General features: G+C 49.6%; 1 protein-coding gene across 2 annotated transcripts in view; it reads left to right on the forward strand.

The window, feature by feature from the left end:
• Positions 1–25,585, forward strand: part of PRKG1 (protein kinase cGMP-dependent 1) — a 369,443-nt gene that overhangs the window by 23,372 nt on the left and 320,486 nt on the right. The window contains exon 1 of one of the 2 annotated variants that reach the window (XM_030950732.1): positions 4,523–5,112. The exons of the other annotated variant lie outside the window; for it this stretch is intronic. Within the exon in view, the coding sequence (XP_030806592.1) occupies positions 4,802–5,112 (311 nt within the window). The 5' untranslated portion in view covers positions 4,523–4,801. Of the gene's footprint in view, positions 1–4,522; positions 5,113–25,585 lie in introns of those variants that run through there. 2 annotated transcript variants of the gene reach the window in all.

Raw genomic sequence — 25,585 nt, forward strand, 5'->3', positions numbered from 1 at the left:
GGGACGCACAGCCACCATGTGCACCCAGCTGGAGGGCTGAGCTGCTGAAAATCCAATTTTCTGTGTGGTCATGGGAGAAAATCTTCCTGCTTTTGGAAGGCAGAGGTTTCTGTAGATGTGCGGCCAGAGATGGTGGCAATAGGGGGAGAAGAACTCAGAGGGATGGTTTTGGTTGCTCTGATGGAAGGAAGAAGCTTTGAAGGGTTTGTTGAACTTGTGGCTTGAGAGAAGGATTTTCTGGTGCCATTTTTCTGTAGAGCTTGTAATGAGATGAGTGATACTGGTGTTGTTTCAGCTCTGCAGCCCACCCAGCAGGAAGCACAGCCCAGGCTTTGCTCCAGCCTGCAAAAACAACAAGGGGAGGGAGATCTCTCACCTTGTACTGACAGGAGGTGCTTTGTGCCATCCATCTCCTCCTTTCAGGCAAAGAGCCCACAAAGGAGAATTTAAATCTTCAATGTGATGAGACGTGTGCTTGAAACCACTGTGTTCTTGGAGAATCCTCTGCTATTCCATGCTCCCAATATCTCCTCCTTGGGTTTTGCATGGCACAAACATTCATTTTGGTGTTCTGTGTGTCCCTAATGTGATATAAAAAGCTAAATGCATTACAACTGCAGAACAGCACATTGTTATTTTTTCCTTCGGCTTCTTCTGCAGCGAGCAATTTTTTGTTCCATTAATAAGCCTTGTGGTATTTTTCTTTTCCTTCTCATGCACTCTACCCCAGATTCATCCTGAGAGGATTTCCTGGAATGGCTGCATGCTCTTCACACTTCTCCATGTTCCTTACTGAGCATGGAAAGAACTGATGCCCTAAAGGAAAGTCATCAGGATAATCCGGTTCAGGTGTTGATTTGACTTCCAGCATGCAGGAATCAGTGGGGTTTGTATGACAGTGCTCAGAGCTGGACATCTCCATCCTTTGGTGGGGAGGAACAAATGGCTTTCAGTTTTGTTTTACAAGCTCTGGAAAGGACCAAAATAGGGAGGAGGAACATCCAGTGTCATGAGAAAATAGGTTTTGTTTTCCTAGAGAAAAGAGGCTGAAGCACTCCCCAGATATTAAATTCCTGCAGTGGTCTTGGCAAGGCTGCTTTGCCGCAGTAATTTCAGCTTCATCGCCATCCCTGGGGGCTGAATTGGTTCCCAGGTGGCCCCTATAAATCTGTAGGGCCCTGTGGCCCCAGGAAGAGCTGCCAGAGGTGCTTTGGGGCAGAAGGAATGGCCAGATGTGCCTTAGGGAGGAGTTGGGTGTGCCCGTGTTTCAGTAGGTGGCACTCCTTGCTCTGCCTTGGGGACTGGATTTTGGGGACGTGGTGGAATAGCAGGAGGCATCCCATGGATTAAATGTGGCGAGTCTCAGGTGTGACCACACCCCGAGGTGCTTTTTGCAAGGCTTCAGTTGCTGTGCTGCCTCCCTCGAAATTTTCCTGTCTCTTTGTAGGTCCTTCTCATCATAAAGACATTGCTGTGACTGTGCAGGGTAGGGCAGGAATTTGGTTGTGTAGAGTCCTGCAGGTCACAGACCTTCCCACCAGCAGGATAATCCAGCACAAAATCCAGCTGGTTCAACTTTCTGCCACGGGCTGATCTGCTCCTGCAGATTTTTTTGGGTAAAGAGGGGAGTGGATTAGGCAGGGAACAAACACCACATCCAGGAGGAGGCAGATGTTTATGTATGTGGTCAGTGGTGCATGTCCAGCCTCTCTGTCCCTGCTGTCCTGGCCGGCTGGAGCAAGGTGACATTTTGCTGTCAGGGATCTTGCCAGCTCCCTGAACCCTGTCTCGGGAATCCAGGGAGGTGTTTGCAGGATAGGCAGTGCTCAAATGCAGTTTCAGCTTGAAAAATGGCAGCTGAGTGGGTGCATTTGGTGACAGATGATCCCTGAAAAGGTTCAGAAGCAGAAGGTATCAAAACCCCGGGGCTGTGCAGAGAGGAAATGTTGTGAGTGCAGCAGAGAGGAGAACCATCCCTGCTCTGTGTGATTCCCACCAGCCAGCCCTGGTGTGCTGTGCTCTGGGACAGATCTCTGCAGATGCTCTTTTTTTTGGGCTTCCCACTCGACATCCAGGCACACTCTGGCAGTGCAGGGAGCAGGAACAGGCTTTGGGAAGGTTTCCTTAAGCTGTGAGCAGCTTCACCCAACACCAAGCCAGTTGGTGCATTCCTGCCATTCTTCTCCCGAAAGCTGTTTCTTTTCCCTTCCCTGGATCAAGCAGACAAAGCAGCTGCTCTGTTGAGCCTGAGATCCATTTATTTATTTATTTATTTGTTTTATTGGGTGCTTTAAATCAAAAGGAACGGGACCATAGGGTTTATTTTGATTGGAGTGGGGTGGTACCCTGAGATCACACAGCAGGATCTGTGCTGGCCTCGTGGTGTCTGTGCTCAGGTTTCTTTGGGAGAGCAGGGAATAGCCAGGAATAGGCAATTGCAGGCTGTCTCCCCATGGCACAGCTCTGCTGTTGGCTTGTGAAGCCCTTTGGGCTGCTTTGGCCTCATCTCTAAACACTGGCCTTGGGCTTGACAGCTGCTGGTTATGGTCCCAAATCTAAACCTGGACCATAAAAATCTCTATTGAGGCTCCCAAGGGTCTAATGAAAATCTGCTTCCTACCTGGAGATAAATATATATTTTAGGTACACTCAGCTAAATTCCTTGACAGCTTTATGTGCCCTAATTTCTCATGGTTTTCTGTGGATCCTTTCTGTTCTGGGGCACTGTTGTCTCAGTCCCAGGCTGTGCCCCTCTCACATATTATTTTACTGCTTGTCACTGAGAAATTATGCACCAGCTTTCCCCAGAGCTGTGATTCTTTTGAAGCCGGGTGGGCTTCAGGTAACTGGTATCACCTCTCCCTCCCGCAGATTTCACTTCTGCAGGGAGAAAAGCAATGAAACTTACAGCGTGTTGGCTGAATGCTGTTAAAATATTTTATTTATCACTGATTCCCGGTTTGTAGGCAGCAGGAATGCATCTGTTTAATGCCTGTTGTCTTTAAAATGGAAATGTTCAGCAGATATCTGGTACTTTTGTTCCCAGTGAGTTATGTGAGATGGAAATAGGGAGAATCGACAGTAAAAAATGCTGTCTGGACTTAAACCTGTGGAAACAACTGGGGGGAGTTTGCTTTGTGCCTGGCACAAATGTATTAAGGGGACTGAAAACTGAAGAGTTTTGCATAACCCAAATTTTTCCCCCCTTTCCATGTGCATCTCAAAAAAATGAAGGATCAAATGCGCAAAAAAACCGCTGCAAAGCCTCATGTCTGTGAGCAGAGGCCAGGCCCTTTCCAGCAACAGTGTGGAGCAGGGAGCAGTTCTAATTCCTCATCTGTTCTCTTTTATAACTTTATTTTAAAAAGACCAGCTGCAGGTTGAAAGCTGGAGCCAGTGTGTAACAGGGTGGGGGAAAAAGGGCAAGACCAAAGGGGCTCAGCCCCATAAGCAGGGGCTGATGTCTGGCACTCCCAGCTCATGCCTGGCATGGGAGGTCTAGACAGAAACACAAAAAGTACGCTCAGGGCTGCATCCTCCTCTTCCTCCTGAAATCCAACTCCCCAAGAGGGAACAGAAACAGCTGCTGAAGGAACAGAAACAACTGCTGGAAACCTCTGAGCGTGAAACTGTGCCAGTGCCTCATCGCTGCGGAAGCTTTGGTGAGGTTCTTACACTCTGAGGCTTTCATCACTGGCTCCTCCAAGCTGGATGATTTGACCAGGAAGCCCCAAAACAGCTCAGAGCTCCTGTTTCTTCCCCAGAGAGCCAAGGCTGGGGCTGTGCTCTCAGGTTGAGCATCGCTGGCCTTTCAGCACCGGGCAAATGGAAGAACCCAGAATCATTTGGCACCAAGGACTTGGCCACTGTGGCTCATTTGTTTGATTTTGTTATTTCTGTGCTGCAGCCCCGTGGGCTATATGGCAGAGGTAGAGCCACACAGAAAACCTGAGTGCACGAAGGAAAACCCTGCACTCTGGGGAATCTGATCAGTTTGGTACGGCAGAAACTTGGGCTTTCACATGGGTATGTGGGCCAGGCAGAAAATCTCCCAGATTTTAAGTTAAGGGATTTTTTTTTTCTCAGCGCTCTGAAAGCCAGATGCCCTGCCTCCAGGCTTTTCCAGCGCAGACAGACTTGACCGATATTCCCGTGAAAATCTGGGTTTTTGGAGCCCGGAGCTTGCTGAGGCTTGAGGAGGAGCCATGCCAGACGCTAGCTTGTGCGAAAACAACACAACCCGGCTCTTTAAAAGCAAAGTAAAGGGGGGATAAGTTCTTTAAGGAGAAGCGGAGCAGAGGGAGGGAGGGGAGCAGCACGGGAGGTGTGCGCGGCTCGGAGCGCAGCAGAAGGCCGGGAGGGCAGGCACCGCTCGCTGCTCCCGGCCGGTCCCCCCCCTCCCTTCTCTCCCTCCCTGCTCGGCAGCCCGCGGGGCGTGGGCGGCGCGGGGCGCGGCGGGGCCGGCGGGAGGGAGCGGGGCGAGCATGTGCATCCTCCCCGCCGCCCCTGCCTCCCTCCCGCCGCCCGCCCGCCTCCCCTCCCTCCCCGCTCGCCGCCGCGGGTGTGTGTGTGTGTGTGTCTCGGCTCCCTCGGCAGCCCGGCCTGACGCAGGCGGATCCACATCGCCCCTGACAACACCCCGGCTCCGGAGCGCCGTGCCGGGGGTCCGGCTGCGGCGGCCCCGCGGGGCCGGGCCGAGCCCAGGGGGGCGGCGGGGGCCGGGGTGGCCCGAGCGAGGGGAGGCGGCCCCGGCGGGGGAAAGTTGCCCGGAGCGGCGAGGGGCGAGCGCGGCGGCAGGACCATGGGCACTTTGCGGGATTTACAGTACGCGCTGCAGGAGAAGATCGAGGAGCTGCGGCAGCGGGATGCGCTCATCGACGAGCTGGAGCTGGAGTTGGACCAGAAGGACGAACTGATCCAGAAGCTGCAGAACGAGCTGGACAAGTACCGCTCGGTGATCCGGCCCGCCACGCAGCAGGCGCAGCAGCAAAGCGCCGGCACCTTGCAGGGCGAGCAGCGGACCAAGCGCCAGGCGATCTCGGCCGAGCCCACCGCTTTCGACATCCAGGATCTCAGCCACGTCACCCTCCCCTTCTACCCCAAGAGCCCGCAGTAAGCAAGGGGTCACCCTGCCGCTCAGCCTCCCCTCTCTTCCCTTATCCCGCTCCATCCCCGGCCTCGCCGCCGCCCGCCGGGCAGGGAGCGGAGCGGAGCGCGGCATTCCCGCATCCCGCATCCTCCCCGGGTGGCCCCGCGGGGTGGGAAAGTTGTGAGCGCTGGTGGGGGGAAGAGCGGCAGGAGTGAGCGCCCAGGTGCCGGCAGAGCGGGACGCCCGGGTCCCGGACAGCTCGTCCCGGCCGCCACATCCCTCCAGGGCCACGGGATCGTGTCCTGGGCATGGAGGCTTTATCGCTGCGGGAGAGAGCGGGAGGAACCCGGGGCTCGCTGCGGGACCCCGCAGGGAAGCATTCCCAGCTGGGAAACTTGGAGCCCGGCGTGATGCTGGTGTTTTGGGGAGGGGGTTTCGGCAGAAGCAGGAGCTTGTTGCAGTATCCTGGTGCGCCGGAGGGTGTGCGGGGGGCAGGGAAAGTTGCGGGGATCCTCAGGTGCCGGCGCGCCGGGGGATGCGCTGCCCCGGTTTCACACCTGCCGCAGATTAGGGAAATTAGAGCGCCTTAATGGGGAAGCGGAGCCCTCCCTCGCTCGGTGCCTTCTCCTGGCCGGTACATCGCCGTGCCTTTGGTTCAGCGCTCCTCGGGGGATAAAAAAGGAGGAGGGAAGAGGTGATAAGCGGATGCTCGCCACGCCGGGCTCCGTGTGCGGGGCCGGGGCGCAACCTCCCCGTCGATGGGCAAATCCGCCTCCCCTCTGCGGCCGGCATCTTCCTCGTGTGAGGAATTCCTCGGGCTGATAACCGGGAGCGCTGGCGGATCCCCGGAGCCATCCCGATAGTGGGGAGCGTGTGCGCCGGCTGGGCTCCGGGATGCGGGGACGGAGCGGACGGTGCCCGGGGCACGGGGATGGTTCCCGAGGAGGGATGTCGGGACACGGGCCATGGGGACTCTGTGTCCCCTGAGGGACCGTGGCGGGGCTGGCCCCGCTCCCCGCGCAGCCTCAGCCCTTTCCCGCCGCCATGGCGGGCCCCGCCGTCTCCAGGCAACTGCCCGCCCTCAGGCCGGCCGCCATGGCGGGACCCCGCCGGGCCGGGCCGGGTGTGCTCCTCCTGCCGCCCCGCCGCTTCCCATTCCCGCTCCCATTCCCACATTCCTGTTCCCGCCCCCCATTCCCACCGCCACAGATATTTTGTCCTTTTAAGGCCGTTCTGAAGGGATGTCAGGGGAGGAACGGCGGTGGCGCGTGAAATGCCTCCCCTCCAGCGCCCAAAACGAATAAAACACCCCAAAAAGTGAGCAGGGGGGACAGGGGTGGCTGTGAAATCCCCGGGGTGTGTGGTGAACATCCAAGCATCCCTCGGTGTTAATTTCCCCTGGGAATGCAAAGCCCCACACGTGTCAGTTTCCTTGTCAGCGTCGCTGCCCTCGGCGCTCCTGAAGTGCAAATGGAGCTCCCAGAGCTCCGGGAAGCGCCACAGGTTCCAGCCTCTGCCGTACCCGGTGAAATCTGTAGGAAAAGCCTTGGATGAACGTTTTCCAGCTGGGATTTTAATGTGTGAATGCAGCTCTGCAGTCTGCTGTGGGGTGTAATGCCCAGCTCTGCTGGGGAGTTGTTTCGTATTGATCATCCGTGGCCAATACTCCTAATATTATTTACAATATTGAAGTCAACTTGTGGCTGCAGGTTGTGATCGCTCAGGTGGGGTTTGGAGCAGCCTGGGATGGTGGAAGGTGTCCCGGCCCAAGGCAGGAGGCTGGAATGAGAGAAGTTTTAGGGTCCCTTCCAACCCAAAGTGGTCTGTGATTAAAGGAAAAGATCCTTGCTAGTGATTTCAGGAGTGTACTTGGCTCTGGGAGGAGTTGAGGGCTCTGTGTCAGCCCTAAGAGCCCAGTGGTCAAGATAACTCATGGTGGTGGCGAGGATCTGGAAATAACAAAATCTGCACTAAAGTGTTGGGTTTTTTTACCCCTGTTCATGCTGAACCTCAGTGACTCTTGAGGTGATGGCACCCAACCCTTGGTTTTGTCAAGCCTCCAAAGTGTTCAAAAGGCACGTGGATGTGGCACTTGGGGATCTTGGTTAGTGGTGGCCTTGGCAGTGCTGGGAGAATGGTTGGACTTGATGATTTTAGAGGGGTTTTCCAACCAAGATGATTCTAAAGTAGCCTCTGGGGTTTGGGTTTTTTTTTTTGTAGTTAGGTGGTGCTGAATTTGCTCTCCTGCTCTGGCAGAGGTGGCTGGAGATTGGTAGGATCAATAGCAGCAGAAAATCTGTGGGAATTGCATTATCATGAGGGTCATGTAGATACTTGAGGGTCTGTGGTGGTGCAAGCTGCTGTGCTGCCACCCAGAAGCTTCTGGGTTATAGAGTGGCTGAACTGTGAATGAGTGTAAGAGAGCTGGAGAGGGACTGGGGACAGGACACAGGGAATGGCTTCCCAGTGCCAGAGGGCAGGGCTGGATGGGATATTGGGAATTAGGAATTGTTCCCTGGCAGGGTGGGCAGGCCCTGGCACAGGGTGCCCAGAGCAGCTGGGGCTGCCCCTGCATCCCTGGCAGTGCCCAAGGCCAGGTCGGACATTGGGGCTTGGAGCAGCCTGGGACAGTGGGAGGAGGGGGAACTTCGGGTCCTTAAAGGTCTCTTCCAACCCAAACGATTTTGGGATTCTATGAATGGCTTTCAAAGTGTGAAAGTAAATTTAATTGCCCTGTGTGGACAAATACTATTAAAGCTGCAGGATCTTCCCTTACACACTACCCCCAATTAAGGATGCATATGGTTAAATAAAATTGCTTTTTCAGAGCTGTAACAGTTGGAGTTGCTGTTGGAGGCTTGAGCTTGTTTTGTCTCTACAACGTTTTTCAAAGTGAAGCAGGACTTTGTGGGCTGACTTGAGGAGCTGAAGTCCATGGAGGGACACGTCCAACCATTCAGCCATTTTCTTCAGAGTTACGAGTGAGAGGAATTAGGCATTAGCATCTTTACCAGTCTCCTTGTTCAAGAAGCCAGTTATTTAGAATAGAAGCTAGTTATTTAAAATAAGTGGCTTTTTTCTTCCCTCCCCCTCTCTAAGGACATAACTTGCCAGAAGTGACCGAGTAAGAGGGCAAGAAGCTGGCTGGTTTTCCGCGGCAGAAAAAATGCCGTGACAGATCGTTCTCTCCTCTTCATCTTCCCAAATTGCTGCTCGTGTTTGTTTTTCCACACCTTTGACCTCTTGCAGGGTATATCCTGGCTGCTAAGAGCCTGTCAGCACCGAGGGAATACTGGGAGACCGAGTTTGTACCAACTGCCTTTGCTCTTTAAACTCTACAGAGCAGCCAAGCAGAGAGAAGCCTTTTCAACCAGCAAAGCTGCAACTCTTCCCTATCCCTGCCTCCTCCTTGCCATGGGAAAATACCCAGGACTTTAATTTTAACAGGCTGCTTTGTTCAGGGATCTGCAACAGCTGTTTGCCTTTTTGGAAGGCTGTGTAATCAGCGTGTTTTCTTTTCCAGAAGGGAGAAAAAAAGAAACTTAGAAGCAGAGCACAGAATAAAGCATGGAGCTCATGAGTGTGAAGGGCCTGATCTCTTGGCTGAGGTGGTACAAGCTCTGCTGTTAACAACAGACAGCAGCAAAGTGCTGTGTCATTTGTAAGAAATGTTGAGTAAAAGGAAAAATAACTTGGTTTGGGGAGTTAGCAGACTTTTGGGGAATCTGCCAAAATCCCAGAGACTCGTTTGTGAGGGGAGGAGCAGCCTGTGAGTTGTATTTAAGAGGTCTGGTTTAAGAACTATAAAATGCTTGGTTGCATAGCCTTAGGGAAAGTACAACATCCCTACAAGAGGTTTAACAAAATCCCTGCAACGGCCAGATTGGTTCTTTGAAGGAGAATGTGCACGTCCTCTGGGGGCTAGAGATGTATTTTAAATGATTATAATAGTCATAAAATCCCCAGAAATACTTGAAAAGCACTTTGTATTCAGGGTGTTGGCACAAAATGCTCTTCTGGTGTTCATCAGTGGTATGTATGCTGCAGTTTCATCTAAAAACCCCTGAAATGACCCAAACCCCTCTCCCCTCACTGCATGAATTTGGGGGGTGGTTGGTCCATGATGAAACCACTGGGAACTGGTGGTGGAGGTGATGGGGGAGGAACTGAGGCAGGCTCCTGCAGGGATGGTTTGCTGGAATGTGGGGCAGAAGCTGGGATGGCGGTGGTCTCTTGAGTCCTGTCACTTTCTGGTGAAGCATCTTGCCCCAAGCAGTCAACAGAGATGGATGTAGTGGTGCAACCTTCATTTTATTATTTTGGTGTCAATCCACTCTGATGTGTCCAGCGAGCAATTAATTGAACTGCATTTATCATTTGTTGTGGGAGCTGTTAAATGCTGTGGTTGCTTTAATGTCAAATCCATCTGAACGTGGTTTAAGCTGATGCTTGATGGACAAAAACCCATTAATGTCAGTGGGGTTTTTGGGTGCATTTGAAGGGTCAGGATTTGATGGCACAGGTTGGGGAGGATCCCTGGTGCTGTGCTGTGAGGGATGAAGCTCTCCCTGGCAGAGCTGTGAGCACAGGAAGGGCTGTGCTGGAGCAGGCAGCCGAGCATGATTTCCCCGTGTTGTGACAGGTCTGGCTCGGCTGTGGTGGCACTGATGGGGCTCCCCTCTGTGCACTCATGTGACTCACGCTTTAATGCCTTGGGAAGTGACAAGGGGACACTGTGACAGCTCAGCTCCTTGTGTAATACATCACAACCCTCTCAGGTTTGGGTTACTCACAGTAGTAAGGGGTGGCTGTGTGGTGTTAGGCTGTTAAGCACAGAACTATGATTTTTCTCTGTCGAAGCAGTGTTTTGGGTCATCTCTCAACACGTTTGTTCAGGCTGGTGATGTCTGTGCTGAGTGTAAGCTCCAGAGGGGTTTGACTCAAAGGAAGGTAAAAAACAAATCTCCCAATAAAGCTGTTAAAGCCACGTAGTTGTTTTGTCATCTTCTGTCTGGTTCTTGCTGAGATGAGTTTAATTGCAAGATAAAACATCGCTGCAATGTCACTTATTCTTAGTTCTGTTCAACAAGCAGCACAGACTTCCCTGGGTTTTTCTGCTGCTTTTGGAGATTAATTTTAGCAGTGTGGTGTCAGTAAACTGTGTTTTAAAGCAAAGTAGTTCTTTTCAGAAACTACAATGACATTTTCTTGGTGGTTATATGCAAAACAACACTGTTCAGCAAGCACAGTAGCTCCGAGCACACTAACAGCTGGTAATTAACATAGAGACTCTTTTTTAAATTGTACTACAGCTCCATAATTTCATTTTCTGCAGAATTAACTTTTTTTCCCCCTTTTATCTGTACTACTGGAATAATTACTTATACTTGTTTGAGCTGTGTTACATTCATCCTTAGCTGTATGAATGCTGTAGGTGGAGAGTTTTAAAATGCTTCAACACAAAATGAGGTCCCCAGGCCACGGACACGAATTCCTTCTCTGCAGACTCTGAGAAAGCATTCCTGAGCTTCAGCATCCCACTTTCCTAAACACAGGATGTGTCGTACGTTTCTGAAATTAACAATAATAATAATAAAGTCGGGTCAGAGTTGTGAAACTGAACAGAAATGGACATAGCACGGAATTTAGCCCAGCCAGCTGCCTCTGGAAGGAGAGAGGACACCGTGAGTTCTGAACTTGCTGAGCACCAGATGGAAAATAGGAGTCAAGGGGAAAATTTGGTGTTTTTCGAGAGTTAAAAAGGATACAGTGAATTGTTACATATCAGTTTCTGTGGTTATCCTGCTCGAGCTAGATACCGTAGGATGATAAGAGTTAGTGAATACAAACATCTTCCTAAGGGAAGGGGTTCAGGAAAGCTGAGCTGGAGATGGGTTAAATGCCAGTCACTGCCATCAGTGATAATCCTTGCTGCCTGTGCTGCTGGTCTTTGCTTTTGGTTTTTAAATCCTTGCCTTTGCATCAGGATAAAGTCTAAATATTTCTGTAAATGTTTTTCATCTGCTGCTCTGCCGTTTCTAGTGGGTATGTGCAGGCAGAGGAGTGCCTGACGTTCGTGTTTTGTGTAGCTTGTCTTTGTTTTGAAGGGCAGAGAGAACAGGAAAAAACAAAAGTATTTGTTGCTATGTTGGAGCCTGAACCATGACAATAATACCTTTCTCCTCTCAGCAGCTACAGAAAGTGGTTTGGCCAAAGTGTGCAGTCAAGTCAGGTATGTTCTGTGTATCCTGACATCCTGAACGCCTGGAATTGCTCTGGAAAAGCACCTGGCAGGGCTGGTGTCAGGGGAAGCTCCAGCACAGCCTGCTCCGAGCAGGAGCACAGGACCGGCGTTTTGCAAGGCTCTTGCAGCCACTGGTTTCCTTGGAAACCAGAGCCTGAGCAGGGAGAGCCAAACTTCAGCACCAGTGCCTGCTTTCCAAGTCGAAAATGGGCTGTCAGACTTCCTGAAGTCTGGGGTCTTTGGGCTGTGTTTGGGGCTTGTTCATTAGGAGCAAACTTGAAGTAAGGTATCAGTGAAAAAAAGCTCCCTGTCAGGCTGCAACAATTCCTGCCTGGCGCAGTGCTTCCTTCCCCAGATTCCCTCCTTTGATTTGGTTTGTGAGCACATTTATTGGAGGTGTTTCCTGTCAAACACCCCAGCTGTGTCAGGAAAGCTGCACAGCAGCTCTTTGACTTGAGCTTGACATGGATCTAGAAACTACCCAGCGCAGGCCAGCTTGTTTTGTTCACTTGCTTAATGTTCTCTGAGGTGGTGTCTGTGGGTGATGCGAACAAAGGGGAGAAATCATAATGGAGCTGCCTGGCTTGATGGAAAATTTGAATTACAGTCTTGTAAGTGCACACATACTTTGTGTTGGATGTGAATAGAAACAGAAATATATATATATATAATGACATGTATGCGCACTCACGTATTTAGCACGTGTAGGGGAGTATTGCATTCTTGCAAATAATACACTTTTATTAGGAGGGAAAACAGGCTTTAATATCAGTGGACAGGAGGCAATTTTGTACAGAAGCAGCAGGACTCTGGGAAGGCATCCTGGTCTAGTGGAAGGTGTCACTGCCAATGAGCAAGGTCATTTTTAAGGTCCCTTCAAATGCAAATGTGAAAATGCTGCTGGTTTCTGTGACCACAGAGTATCATTGAGATTCAGGAGTAAATAACACGGGTGTGATGGAAATGCAGAGCCAGTGTTCCCTGCCCCCAGTGGAAGTGGGTCCCTGGGATGTGTCAGTGCTTGTTAGGATTTAAACTGCCTATTTGATGTCATTTGTGTGCACAGATCCGGCGGCTGAGGGGAATTCATTACTGCTCTTGGAGTCCGCAGGCTAAATGAGGAAAATAACCTTCTTGGTGGGTGATATGTCTGGTGAATAGAGGAAATCAATGGTCCTGGGACTGCCAGCAGCACATCAGGGCAGTGGCCAAGCACTTCAGGAAGGTGTAGATAAAGCAAATGTGATGCAAATGGTGCCACTCAGCTGTACCTTGAGGCTTGTTGGAAACCATACCCAGCTTCAGCTATGGAGACTTCCAAAATCTGCCTCTGGAACTGCTGAGAAATTCCTGCAGGTGAAATGGAAGATCAGGCATCCTGGAAATGCAGAGTTTGCCTCCAGCTCTTTGCCTTCAAATTGCAGTATTGCCCAAGTTAGTAAAGGTTGTGTGAAGCTTAAGGGTGGGCATGGTCAGCTGGAGGAGATGAACATCCTTCAGCAGCTCCTGTGTTCTGTGGTATGGAGCACCATCCTCTCCTCCCTCTTCTGAGCGCTTTGTTACTTCCCTGGGTGTCTTGTTCCTGCTCCTCTTTCTGCCCAAGATTTTTCCCTCTTCCCATAGATGCTGTTTATTCTCTTCCCTGACAATCCCAAAGTTCGTCTTGTACACAGCTGTCCCATCCAGGGGGGTCCAGACTTTGCATCTCTGTTAAAAATCAGCCTTGTTGCCTGTGTGCATCTGGAGGCAGAGAACCTCCAGTGACTGGAGCACAAGATCCCACAGGAGGCTGGATTTTCCTGCCAGTCCAGCTTTTCTGGTGTGCCAAGGCCTTTTCTGCTCACCTGCCCTACCAGCGAGCAGACAGGGGCTACACAAGAAATTGGGAGGGGACAGAGCCAGGACAGCTGATCCCAACTGCTCAAGGAGAATGGCATAGGATGGAACCCTGCGTTCTTGGGAATGGCTGAACACCCTCCTGCCCATGCAAAACACAGAATGAATTCCTTGTGGCTTTTGCTTTACCTGTTGAACTGCCTTAATATCAACCCATGAGTTTTTTCCCTTTTGCCCTTCTGATTGTCTCCCCCATGCCAACTGGGCTGTGAGTGGGTGGTGCTGCTGGGCTTCCACCTCCAGCAGGAACATCTCAAAGTGTCTGCACCTCCAAAGGGATTGGGACCCAAGGGGAGATCCCAGAGCAGGAACACCTTGAGACATCGGCAGCTGTGCATGAGGCCATGGATAAACTCATGGCACAGCAGGGTAAGACCCATATTGGAGCAGGTTCCTTCCTGGAGCAGGTTCCTTCCTGGAGCAGGTTCATTCCTGCAGGGGATGTGGGGAAATCCATGCTGGAGCAGATTCCTTCCTGCAGGGGCTATGGGTAAATCCATTCTGGAGCAGGTTCATTCCAGGAGCAGGTTCATTCCTGCAGGGGCTGTGGGTAAATCCATGCTGGAGCAGGTTCATTCCTGGATCAGGTTCATTCCTGCAGAGCCTGTGGCTCCTAGTGGTGGCCATGCTGGAACAGGAGCATCTCAGAGTTAATATGGATAAATTCACCACAGCAGGTAAACCCCTGGAGACACTGGCTGATGGATGAGGTTCCAGCTGGAGCAGGTACATCCCTAAGGGTGTCTGGATAGGTCCAAACTCCTGGACCTATTGTCCAGCTGTCTACAAATACCAATTTGTATTGTCACAATGTCCCTCTGCACACCCTGTGCTGGCTCAGTGACATCCTGGGCACCTCCATGCCCTGCCCCAGCTCCAGAGGCTCGGTGTTTGGCATTGCTTGTCCTTATTGCAGTCCTGCCTGGCGACCAAACAACAGCCAGGTGTCCCTGGGGGGGAATATCCAGGGATAAATCCATTAGAAATGTGGGACTGTGCGTGTGCCTATGTACACAGCTGTGTCTGAGTCCTGGAACAGGGCTGTGCATCCAAACGGGGCAGATACCCACAAACTGTCTGGGGTGTGTGTGTAATTCCTGTTGTACTGGGGTGTGTGTGTAATTCCTGTTGTACTGGGGGTGTGTGTAATTCCTGCTGTTGGTCCTCACACCTCCTTGCACATTTAATTGCTGTTCAGACAGTGACTGCAGAAAAGGGAGAACATCTCCTGCCCATCAGATCCATGATTGCTTTCTGTCCTCCTGGTGGAAGCCCAGCTCTGTGAGGCACAGGAGGGAAACTGTGTGGAGTTTTTGGGTTTTTTTTGGTTAAGATTGGGATTAAATGTGTGAGATGGTATATTTTTGCTTGGGTTTAGATGTTTATTAGTTCCTATTTATATTATAGTTTTATAAATTGTGAGTTTTATAGTATTTTATTTTAATAAATTAAAAATAGTGTTGTAATTTTTAATAAGGTTTGTTAAGGATAAATTGTTTAATTAAGGAATGATATTTAAATTATTTTTATTCTTAATTTAGCAACTACTTATTTGTGGTTCGTAATGTGGATTTTTTAATTTAATTATATAATATTATTTAAATTTGTGAAGAAGGAGGACTAACTTTTGTTTTAAATTTTTTATTTTGTTATATATCCATCTCATCTCCCTCCATTCCCATGCTGGGTGTGTTACTGTGCCTGCAGGAGGGTTCCCAGCAAGCTGGGACACCTGAGCACAGTGACTGCAGCACAGTGCTGTTTGTTGGGATCTGGCACTGGGAAAAGTGATTTTGGGCTCTGTGGGGTGACAGATCCAACCTCTGCCTGCTTCACATTCTGTTCACCTTCACCATTGTTTTCTCCTCAACCACCCTGCCAGGCGCTTCGTGTCTTGTCCATGGCTAGGAATAAATGATCCCTTCCCTCATAAATCCCCAAGCTTTTCCCCTTTGGACTTTGTGCAAGGATGAGTGTCAGTGTGATCTAGGTAGGCAAAGCTGCTCCAAAAGGGAGATGATCAATCAAATCTCAGCTCTTTGGGTTTGTGCTGTTACTCTTGCACAGACAAAACAGGTGTTGGGAAGCTTTTGAAGTGGTTCCTTAATTTGAGAGCCAAAAAGAACTCAAATGGGAACCCACTGGTGTGGTGCTAAGAGCATCACTTGGGATGTACAAATCTGGGTTAAGAATTATCCCACTGTTTGCAGGTACAGATGGAGAAGCTTCCATAGGGATTGAGGCTGTTTGGTGAGGCCAAATGTGGCACTCACATTCTTTGATAAAATCCCTTTGCCTGGGATTTTCCTCCTGAGGAGCTGAGAGGCCTCAGAGAAAAGGAAAACAATTCTTATCTCATTTGCTTCTCCTGTGTTGTGCTCACATGTGGAATGTGCTTGGAGATTGTTTACCCACAGGTGATTGTTTCATTGGATTCTGCTGTGAGTTGTTTTCACTCTTTGGCCAATCAGGGCCAAGCTGTGTCAGACTCTGGAGAGAGTAATGAGTTTTCATTATTATGTTTTTAGCATTCTGTAAGTATCCTTCCTGTATTCTTTAGTATAGCATAGTATTCTTTAATATAATATAGTATCATAAAGTAATAAATTAGCCTTCTGAAAACATAATTTCTGCCTTCATTGGGACGTTTCCCAGCAAATCCAATAGCCAAACACAGGAGAGACCTGCTGGAAATGGGGCAGAGCCAGGGACAGGTCACAGGTCACCTCTGGAGCACAGTGGCTCTCCATCCTCTCCTAGTTTTGACTGAAATTCCAGCTGTGAGCCATAAAGGCCTTTTTCAATGGCAGGCCTACTCTATATCCACATATTTTTTTCATATTTTTCACCACAAAAGGTTCTTGCTGTGCTCTGTGATGGGCAAGTGTTCCAAGCTGGAGTCAAATTATTTGTTTGAGCTGGCTGGGCACAAACATTTTGGCTGTAGGCTTCTGAAGGAGGCTCCTGCTTAATAAATACAGCTGAACAACATTGAGAGCGTTGTGGCAGAGTCGTTATTGATGGAAAATCCATGAGTATGTAGCAACCAAATGGTAAAGCTCAGCAAAGCTGTGCTGGCAGGGTGCAGGATTGGGAAGGGTGACTTGGGACAGCTGCCTTGGGCACTGGGGCAAAGCAAAAGCTTTGTGGAAAGTATGGATGCTTGTGGAATGTACCCAGAATGGGATGTTCACAGGGATTTGGAGTTTTAATATATGCTGGAGGAGCTTTCTGAGGCTTAGGTGCTTCCTGGGGAGCCCTGAGCTCTGTTACCTATCCTGATTTCCTTGGTCAGCAGCTGAAATATTTTGTGCTTTTGCTCATGCTGAAGAAATGATATATCATGGGGCGATAATATTCCATGCTTATGCCAAGCTTCTTAATGGATTTTTTATCAGTTCCACTGAAGAATAGGATGCACAAAAAAGCTGCCTGGCTGTCAGGTTGTTTGCTCTGTGGCTCCTTTAGAACTGCCTTGGCTCCCTCCGTGTGCCTTCTCAGAAAAATGATGAGAGGGACCTTCCCACTCCAAATTCCAGGTGTCTGCAGCCACCAGGTGACATCAAATCCCTTGGGCGCTGAGGGACAGGCAGGGCAGGACTGCAGGATGCAGACCCTGAGCATCCCTTGCTGATGTTTCAGACCCATCACTGGCCATCTCTCACTGCTCAACAGCAGGATTTTTTTCCTTCTGCCCATATCTGCTCATTTTAAACCTGTCTTGTGCTCAGTGTTTCCAGAAGACTGAAAAGCTGGGGTTTTTTTAAAATCAGTTTGGGCTGGGGAGCCTGAGATTGCTCAGCCACAGCCACTCAGTGCCTTGACACCATTTTCTCTGGGATTGCTTTGTCGACTCAAGTGCACTTTGCTGCAATACAAACATTGAGGATAAAAGGCAGCCACCTCAGCAAATTAGTGTGAAAGCACCGCAGAGGAATTGTAGATGTGTATTTTGGTGTTTTGGTCTTTATTTTAGAGTGAAGATCTCTCCTTCTACTCTTGGCCTGTGCTTTTTAAGGAGTATCTGTTGTGCAGGGAGGGCTTTTAAAAGTTAAATCAATTGTCTGTTTGTGGACTCATCTGAAGAGTAAATCAGATGCTGCATTGACAGGGATCTGCCATCATGGTAAAACTTCAGGCAAGGTTGGATTTAAGTGAGTCTGGGGGGAAAAAAATCAGTCATGGATGATTTGAAACCTCTCCTGGGAGGAAAGGCAGGCAGAGTTGGGGATTTAGCCTGGAGAAGAAGGCTCTGGGTAGACCCTAGAGCCCCTTCCAGGGCCTGAGGGGGTGCCAAGACAGCTGGAGAGGGACTGGGGACAAGGGATGGAGTGACAAGGGAATGGCTTCCCAGTGCCAGAGGGCAGGGCTGGATGGGATATTGGGAATTAGGAATTGTTCCCTGGCAGGGTGGGCAGGCCCTGGCACAGGGTGCCCAGAGCGGCTGGGGCTGCCCCTGCATCCCTGGCAGTGCCCAGGGCCAGGCTAGACTTTGGGGCTTGGAGCAGCCTGGGACAGTGGGAGGTGTCCCTGCCCATGGCAGGGGTGGCACTGGATGAGCTTTAAGGTCTCTTCCAACCCAAACCATTCTGGGGTTCTATGATTTCATTCTAATTTTCATAATGAAAAAAGTTTTCTTTACATGCTACAAGTGTCCAGGCGTGCAGTCCTATTACCAAAAAAGTAACAAAATGGCAAAAAAGCCCCCTGAAAATGTTCTGAAGGGTTATAATGCTTTTTAAACAAGAACCTCAAAATGCCCCAGCTTATTTTTGGTTAGTGTCCGTGAAGGCTTTTCTGAGCAGCAGGCTCCACTCTGAGTGCAGCTGGTTGAGAAACCTCTCTTTTAGCAGCAGCTGGGTTGTGTGGAATGAAAGAATTAATTTACCTGGTGTGGAATGAGAGAACTTAATAAACCTGGTGTAGAATGAAACAATTAATCAGCCTGTGGCCAGCCTGGAAGAGCAGCCACCTGATGTGTCCTGTTTGATTATCAGGGGCTTGATTCCTGGCCAGGCATGGCTGAGGTGAAAAGCTCCTTCTTTGTGCTGGGGCTTTAGCAGAAAACTGAATTTTCATACCCAAGACCCAGGAGAGTGGCCAGGGGCACATAGTGGCAGAAATTTCTGCTGAGGAACAAAAGCCAATTCCTCATCAGAGAATGTAATCAACTGGTGATGCTGCAGCTGGTTCCTTGCAGCCTCTGCACGCAGACAAAATAGCAATGTAGTAGAGAGAAAATGTTTGCTGAGTTAACTGGGCTATATTTAGGTGCCAAATAAACAGATTGCTGCTTTTGACCCTCCCCCTCACACCCTCAAAACTGCTTCTTGGGCTGTCTGCAAATGTCTTGGCTGTTGGTGGCTCCTGTTCCCTGCAAGAAGAGTGATGGGGAGCAGTAGGGGAGGGATGTCTGTTCCAGCTGCACATGGGAAAGGTGAGTGCTGGGCACACAGTGCCCTTCTCCAGCCTTGTTCCCTCCTCTGTCCTTCCTTAGCCCTGTCTGCACAGGCTGGCTCAGGTACAAAACCCCGAACCCCCAAACTCTTCTCCATGGGGGCCCTTGGGAATCCCAGGGGGTTTAACAAGGCCAGGTGCTGGTGCTGCCCCTGGGTCAGGGCAAGCCCTGGGATGGATCCAGGCTGGGGATGAGCAGCTGGAGCAGCCCTGGGGGTGCTGGGGGTGAGAGCTGGGAGCCAGAACCCGCCCGTGCCCTGGGCTGAGCCCCAGTGTGGGCAGCAGGGCAGGGGGGGATTCTGCCCCTGTGCCCCTGGGCTCAGGTGAGACCCCACCTGCAGAGCTGCCCCAGCCCTGGGCCCAGCACAGGAGGGACCTGGAGCTGCTGCAGAGAGCCCAGGGGAGGCACCAGCATGGGCAGAGGGATGGAGCAGCTCTGCTGGGAGGAAAGGCTGGCACAGCTGGGGCTGCTCACCTGGACAGGAGAAGCTTTGGGGTGACCAAATTGTGGCCTGAAGGAGCCAACAAGAAAGATGGAGAGAGATCCTTTAGAAGATGGAGTGATAAGGGGGAATGGCTTCCCAGTGCCAGAGGGCAGGGCTGGATGGGATATTGGGAATTAGGAATTGTTCCCTGGCAGGGTGGGCAGGCCCTGGCACAGGGTGCCCAGAGCAGCTGGGGCTGCCCCTGGATCCCTGGCAGTGCCCAAGGCCAGGCTGGACTTTGGGGCTTGGAGCAGCCTGGGACAGTGGAAGGTGTCCCTGCCCATGGCAGGGGTGGCACTGGATGGGACCCCTCCAATGGGTCCCTTCCCAACCCAAACCCTTCTGGAATTCTATGACCACTGTGGCCTTTTTGCTCCATTATAAAGCAGGAGCTGGAAAAACCAGCATCTTCCCTTCCATGCTGCATTTTGCATCCCATTTTCCCCTTGCAGCAGGCTCTTTTCCTGGCACTGCTCTTGGGACTGATTGTACAGTTAGCCCTTTCTTCGTGTGTGCATAAATTTGACTTCTTTTAAAGAAGCAGCTCCTGTAATCGCCTTGCCAGAACAGATTAGGAGAGGGAGTGTGCAGATCACAACACTCCTCTGCTGCCTTTGACGAGGAGGATTTCATCAGCCTGCTTGAAGTGCTGCTTGCAGCCTCAGGGGTGGCCAGAGAGCAGGAGGAAGTTCATTTTTTCCTTTATTTTCTCCTCTTCAGATGTACTTATGCTGTTCATGTGTTTTTGCCTCCTAATTTATGACAAGTTGGGGGATTTGGGGTGTTGGACCCGAGGAGGAGAGAATTGTGGTCAGCACCAGGTTTGCTCTGCCCATCACTGCAGGCTTTCATCTGTCTGGTTTTTAGTGCTGATGAGTTTTTCTATCCCAGAGAATGCCTTAACTGTAATTGCTTCATAAGCACGGGCACTTGGTGATTAGAAATTACTTTTCATTCCTGATTAAATAGCAAGGCACGGTCTTTAACAAAACCAGGACACTTAAAATTCCAGTGTTCTCATTTCAGGGATGTTGATTTTCACAGGCAGAAAAGCTTTCCTCAAATTTCCACCTAAAGAACAAACATTAATGCAGATACAGGTTAATTACAGGTTTGTTTAAGGCTTTCTTTTCCTAGTAATCTGAGACAAAATCACACAGCAATCTTTAAGGTTGGGTTTATGTCTATTAGAAGTGTGTTAATGATGTGAAGAGTTTAAAATAGTTAAAGCTCAGGTTAGAAACTTTTAAGTGGGTTTTTTTTTGTTGTTTTGTTTTGTTTTTCTTTTGTTAATCTAAAGGCTTTGTGGAGCCCAGCTTGATTGTCCTGGGGCAGAGCTGGTCACTTGGGGTTTCTGCTGCTGAGCTTCCAGCTGGCAGTGCTGGGCATATCTGTCCAAAAAAATGGAATTGGAGCACCTGCAGGGAGTAATTCTGCCTGGCTGTTCTTTGTCCTGCCTTTACAGACTTCTCTGAGCTGCTCTGGGGGAGAACATGATAACCAGCTTGGGGACATCCCATGCTCAGTTCTGTTTTTTGTTGTGCCTGTGTTCTTTGACGTTGGCTCTGTGGCACAGGGCAGCCCTCGGCTCTCAGCCACTCACCAGCCCGCAGTGGAGATCACCAAACACAAAACTGCCATCAGGAATTCAGGCTCCTGTGCAGGTCCAGCTGAGGAACGTCTCCTGTGCTGTGCAAGGCACAGGTTGGGAATGCTGTGATTGGGATGGGCTTAGATGGGGTTTCTGTGTTTGCTGTGTTCCTGGGGGCCTGCCTGGGCTTTGTGCAGTGCCAGCAGCATCACAGGTACTGCTACCTTGGATTTTAGCAGTCTGCCCCATTTTGCTGTGCCGTAATCACCACTCTGACCACTAAAAACCTGTTTATTTGGGATTGTTGTTAAGCGGATAAAGATTAAACCAGTGTGGTTTAATCACAGAACTGAGGAAGGTTTGAGCACTGGCAGCTCTTGAATCCTTGTCTGACCTCATGTGGAAGTCCCAGTCCCTCAGGACATCATTCCAGTACAGGAAGATGGCAGAGATGTGTCCCAAGGCAATGTTTTTGTCCAGGTTAAGCCTCTTAAACCTTGTTTAACCCCCCTCAGCCCCAATCCCCTTTGCTGTTCCTGGCAGCTTTTCTCTCTGCCAGGCTTTTTCCTGGCATGACAGCCGAGCAGGATTTATGGCTGTGCCTTATCCAAACAACCTGTAAAAGTGTTGTAGAGTGTTTAAAAAAATAATAGTTGTTATAATTCAAGTGAAGAACAAACAAACACTTGCATTCTCCTCTGTGTGCACGGACCTTGACTTAGAATGGAGGGGGGAAGAGATATTAGTGGGAGAAATTTCTTTTTCTCTGAAAGGGGCTGTTTAAATGAAATATTCTGTTTTAATAACACAGAGATGTTAAGGCTCCACAGACTGCACACAATTTACTTGACCTTTATAAATAGAACAGCCTTGTCTCTCTATTGGAAAACAAAAAAAAAAAAAACCACAAACCCTGAAAGCAGCATGCAGATTTATTAACCAGCACAGAGAGGAATTGTTAGATTTTATTCCTTGAGCAAGAAGGCAAATTGTCCAAGTAGGATTTGGAGAGAATAGCTTCACATGCAGCAGCTTTTTGGGATGGCTGCCAGAAAAAAATGAAAAGCAGATCCATGCAACTGGCAGGTGGAAAATGTTGTATTCCTGAGGGCTCCTGCAAGAGATACAGTTTGGGAGGAAAGAAGTGCTGGGATGGTTGAGCACCTTGTGAAGTTGGCCTCAAACTGTGCCAGGGGAGCTTTAGTTTGGATAAAAGAAAAACTTCTCCATGGAAACAATGGTCAGGCATTGGAAGGGGCTGCCTGAGGGGTGGTGGAGTGCCCACCCCTGGAGGTGTCCAAAGAAGAAGGTGTGGAGGTGGCACTTGGGGACACTAGGGGAATGTGGTGGTGGAGTGCCCATCCCTGGAGGTGTCCAAGGAAGGTGTGGATGTGGCACTTGGGGACATTGGGTGAATGTGGTGGTGTGGGGCTGATGGTTGGACTCAGTCTTAGAGGGCTTTTCCAGCTTCACTGGTTCTGTGGTGGGAAGTGAAAGCTGCCAGCTGCTGGAATCACAGGCTGGAGAGGGAAAAACAGGGGGAATTAAAATCTTAATGTTGCTTTAACACCCATTTGGAACCACTCCACCTAAAGGACACCGGGGCTACAGATTATCCAAGACCTGGTAATTTTATTCTTGGAATAGATGGGGAAAATCGTGGAATTCCTAGGGTTGGAAGGAATCTGAAAGGTTATCCACCCCATGCTATGGGCAGGGACACCTTCCACCATCCCAAGCTGCTCCAGCCTGGCCTTGGGCACTGCCAGGGATGCAGGGGCAGCCCCAGCTGCTCTGGGCACCCTGTGCCAGGGCCTGCCCACCGTGCCAGGGAACAATTCCTAATTCCCAATATCCCATCCAGCCCTGCCCTCTGGCAGTGAGAAGCCATCCCCCCATGTCCTGGCATTACAAAGCAAGCAGAATGTCCCATTTCCCTTAGCTGGAAGAGGTGGATTCCTCTTCTTAGTGTTCCACAATGGAGAATCCCATGAGTTCTTATTCCTGAAGGGAAACTGTCTCGTAGGGACACAGTTAAAATACTTTTCCAAAATCTGCCTGTGCAACACAGCTGCCTGAAAGGCTTTGTTAGGTGAGCAGAGGTATTTCATTTCAGATAAGGTTGATCTTTGTGGGTGAAATAGGGTAAGTGAAGTGAATTCCATTGAAAAGAACGGACTTTTCAAACCTGCTGCAAGAGGAGATGTGGAAGTGCAGTCCCCAGCATGAACAATGACCCACACAGGGTTTGGCTGCTTTTCTTTGGGTTTGAGTTTTCCATTCAGCTCTGGCTGCTGTTTGGGAGAACAGGCTGCATTTAGATTTTAAAAAAGAATGCTCAACGTTGTGCTGTTTTCTGGGACCCCTGACGAAGGGAGGAAGTGATGAATCTGACTCCATGTTCTCAGAAGGCTAATTTATTATTTTATGACCTATATTATTATAAAGAATACTATACTAAAGAATAGAGACAGATATAGACAGAAGGCTAAAAGATAACAATGAAAAACTCGTGACTCCTTCCAGAGTCTCGACACAGCTTGGCACTGATTGGCCAATGAGTGAAAACAATTCAGATGAAACCAATGAAACAATGACCAGTTGGTAAAGAATGTCCAAACCACATTCCAAAGCAGCAAAACACAGGAGAAGCAAATCAGATAATTATTGTTTTCATTTTTCTCTGAAGCTTCTCAGCTTCCCAGGAGCAAAGTCCTGGGCAAAGAGATTTTTCCAGAAAATATGACAGTGACACAAACTTGTGCTGTTTTCTCATTGACTTGAAAGACTGGAATGTTTGGGGTTTTTTTTCTTAAACTCACTAAAGGAAGGTGTGTTTTCCAAGAATTCCAGTGCCAGTTAATTTCACTGTTCAGTGTTTAAGACAGGCTTGGACTGATCTTTCCAATCACCTGAATATATGGGATATTAGCATTTATGCAAACAGCTCAGGCCTGCTTTTGACTTTAATAAGTAACTGTTATCTTTAAAATGCACTAAAATTTTAAATGACACTTTTTGGGCCTGTTGGGATTAAACTGGATTTGAATTATTTCAGTTCCCTCCAGTAGTTCCTGTTTCCTCCACGGAAATAACTCTGCTCCTTGGCAGGCATGTTTTCTCCATCTCTTTTTAGCTCTTTCTGTGTATTCCTTCATGTAAATATTTCCTCAACACAGCCTGTAGGGCATGGAACAGACTCAGAACATGAAGAAGGATTGTAGCAGCGCTTTTCAGAACGTGAGCAAGGTTTCTTTCCTAGTCCTGTGAAATATTTGGGACAGAGGAAAGGAGCCGTTTCCCTAGAAATCCACATGTGTTGTATTAGAAGAAACACCATTTCTGTCTCCTTGTGATGCACTGATGTCCTAGTCTGCTTTTTTTTGTGGGATTTCTTCATTGCCATGGCATCACAGAAGGGTTTGGGTGGGAAGGGAGCTTAAAGCCCATCCAGTGCCACTCCTTCCACTCATAACTCAGAAGGAAATGGCTGAGTGGCTGGACGTGTCCCTCCATGGATTTCAGCTCCTCAAGTCAGCCCACAAAGTCCTGCTTCACTTTTAAAAACATTGCAGAGGCAAAACAAGCCCAAGCCTCCAACAGCAACTCCAACTCTTACAGCTCTGAAAAAGCAATTTTATTTAACCATACGCATCCTTAACTGGGGGTATGGAAGGGTGTGTGTGTAAGGGAAGATCCTGCAGATTTAATAGTATTTGTCCACACAGGGCAATTAAATTTACTTTCATACTTTGAAAGCCATTCATAGAATCCCAGAATGGTTTGTGCTGGAAAGGACCTTAAAGCCCATCTTATCCACCCCTGCCATGGCAGGGACACCTTCCACTGTCCCAGGCTGCTCCAATCCCATCCAGCCTGGCCTTGGGCACTGCCAGGGATCCAGGGGCAGCCCCAGCTGCTCTGGGCACCCTGTGCCAGGGCCTCAGCACCATCCCAGGGAACAATTCCTTCCAATATCCCACCAAATCTCATCCAAGGCACATCTGCTATTTCCTTCATCCTTTCCTCTTCTGCCACATGAAACCCTTGGGGTCCATCTGGCTCCTTGCAGCCCTTTTCCAACCTGAGTGTTTCTCCTGGCCTGGGGCTCAGCTTTCTCATTTGTTTTTGCTGCTATTTGCTCAGCTGCCCCATGACAGCAGTGAAATAGCACGGGGCAGGGACCTGCAGGAGGGGAGAAAGCATTTGGGAGGATGGTGGGGGGAAAGGAAAGAGAAATCCATGGTGCTCTGCACTAGGAATGTCAAATGAGGCACTGAGATGAAAAAGGAACACAAGGCAGAGTTGCTGCAATGGGAGCAAGGATTTTGGAGATGGGAGATGGTGTGGGAAGGTGATGAGACACGAGGGAGGTGGAAGAGGGGAGAGTTAAGTGCAGGATAGTAGTGCAAGGGAAGGAAAGCAGTCCCAGCAGTACTTTATGGGAGCAAACTTCATTTTCTGCTCATGTGATGCAGATAAAGGTAACTTAATTCTCTGCCCTCCTCTGGCTTATTTGTTCTGTCACAGTTCTCAGCCTCGAGATGTGGTTGGTTCTTCTCTCCAGTGCCCTGTTTGGAACTTTCCTGTGAACCAAAGGTTTTCTGTTGAGGACCTGGGCAGCAGCATGGCAGCACATTTGAACTGTAACTTTTGGAGCTTCCCTGGCTTGCTGAGGGAGGCAGAAGAGCCTTGTGCCTTAATGTCTGTTCTGTCTGTCCTCAGGAACAAGTGCTGCTCCTGTTTCTCCTTGGAATGGCCCTGTTTGTAAAGGGGAGAGCCTTCCCTTGGGAACACCTCAGTGGATCCCACACTGGGATTCT

Source organism: Camarhynchus parvulus, chromosome 6 (assembly GCF_901933205.1).
Source record: "Camarhynchus parvulus chromosome 6, STF_HiC, whole genome shotgun sequence".
In the NCBI taxonomy this organism is placed as follows: domain Eukaryota; kingdom Metazoa; phylum Chordata; class Aves; order Passeriformes; family Thraupidae; genus Camarhynchus; species Camarhynchus parvulus.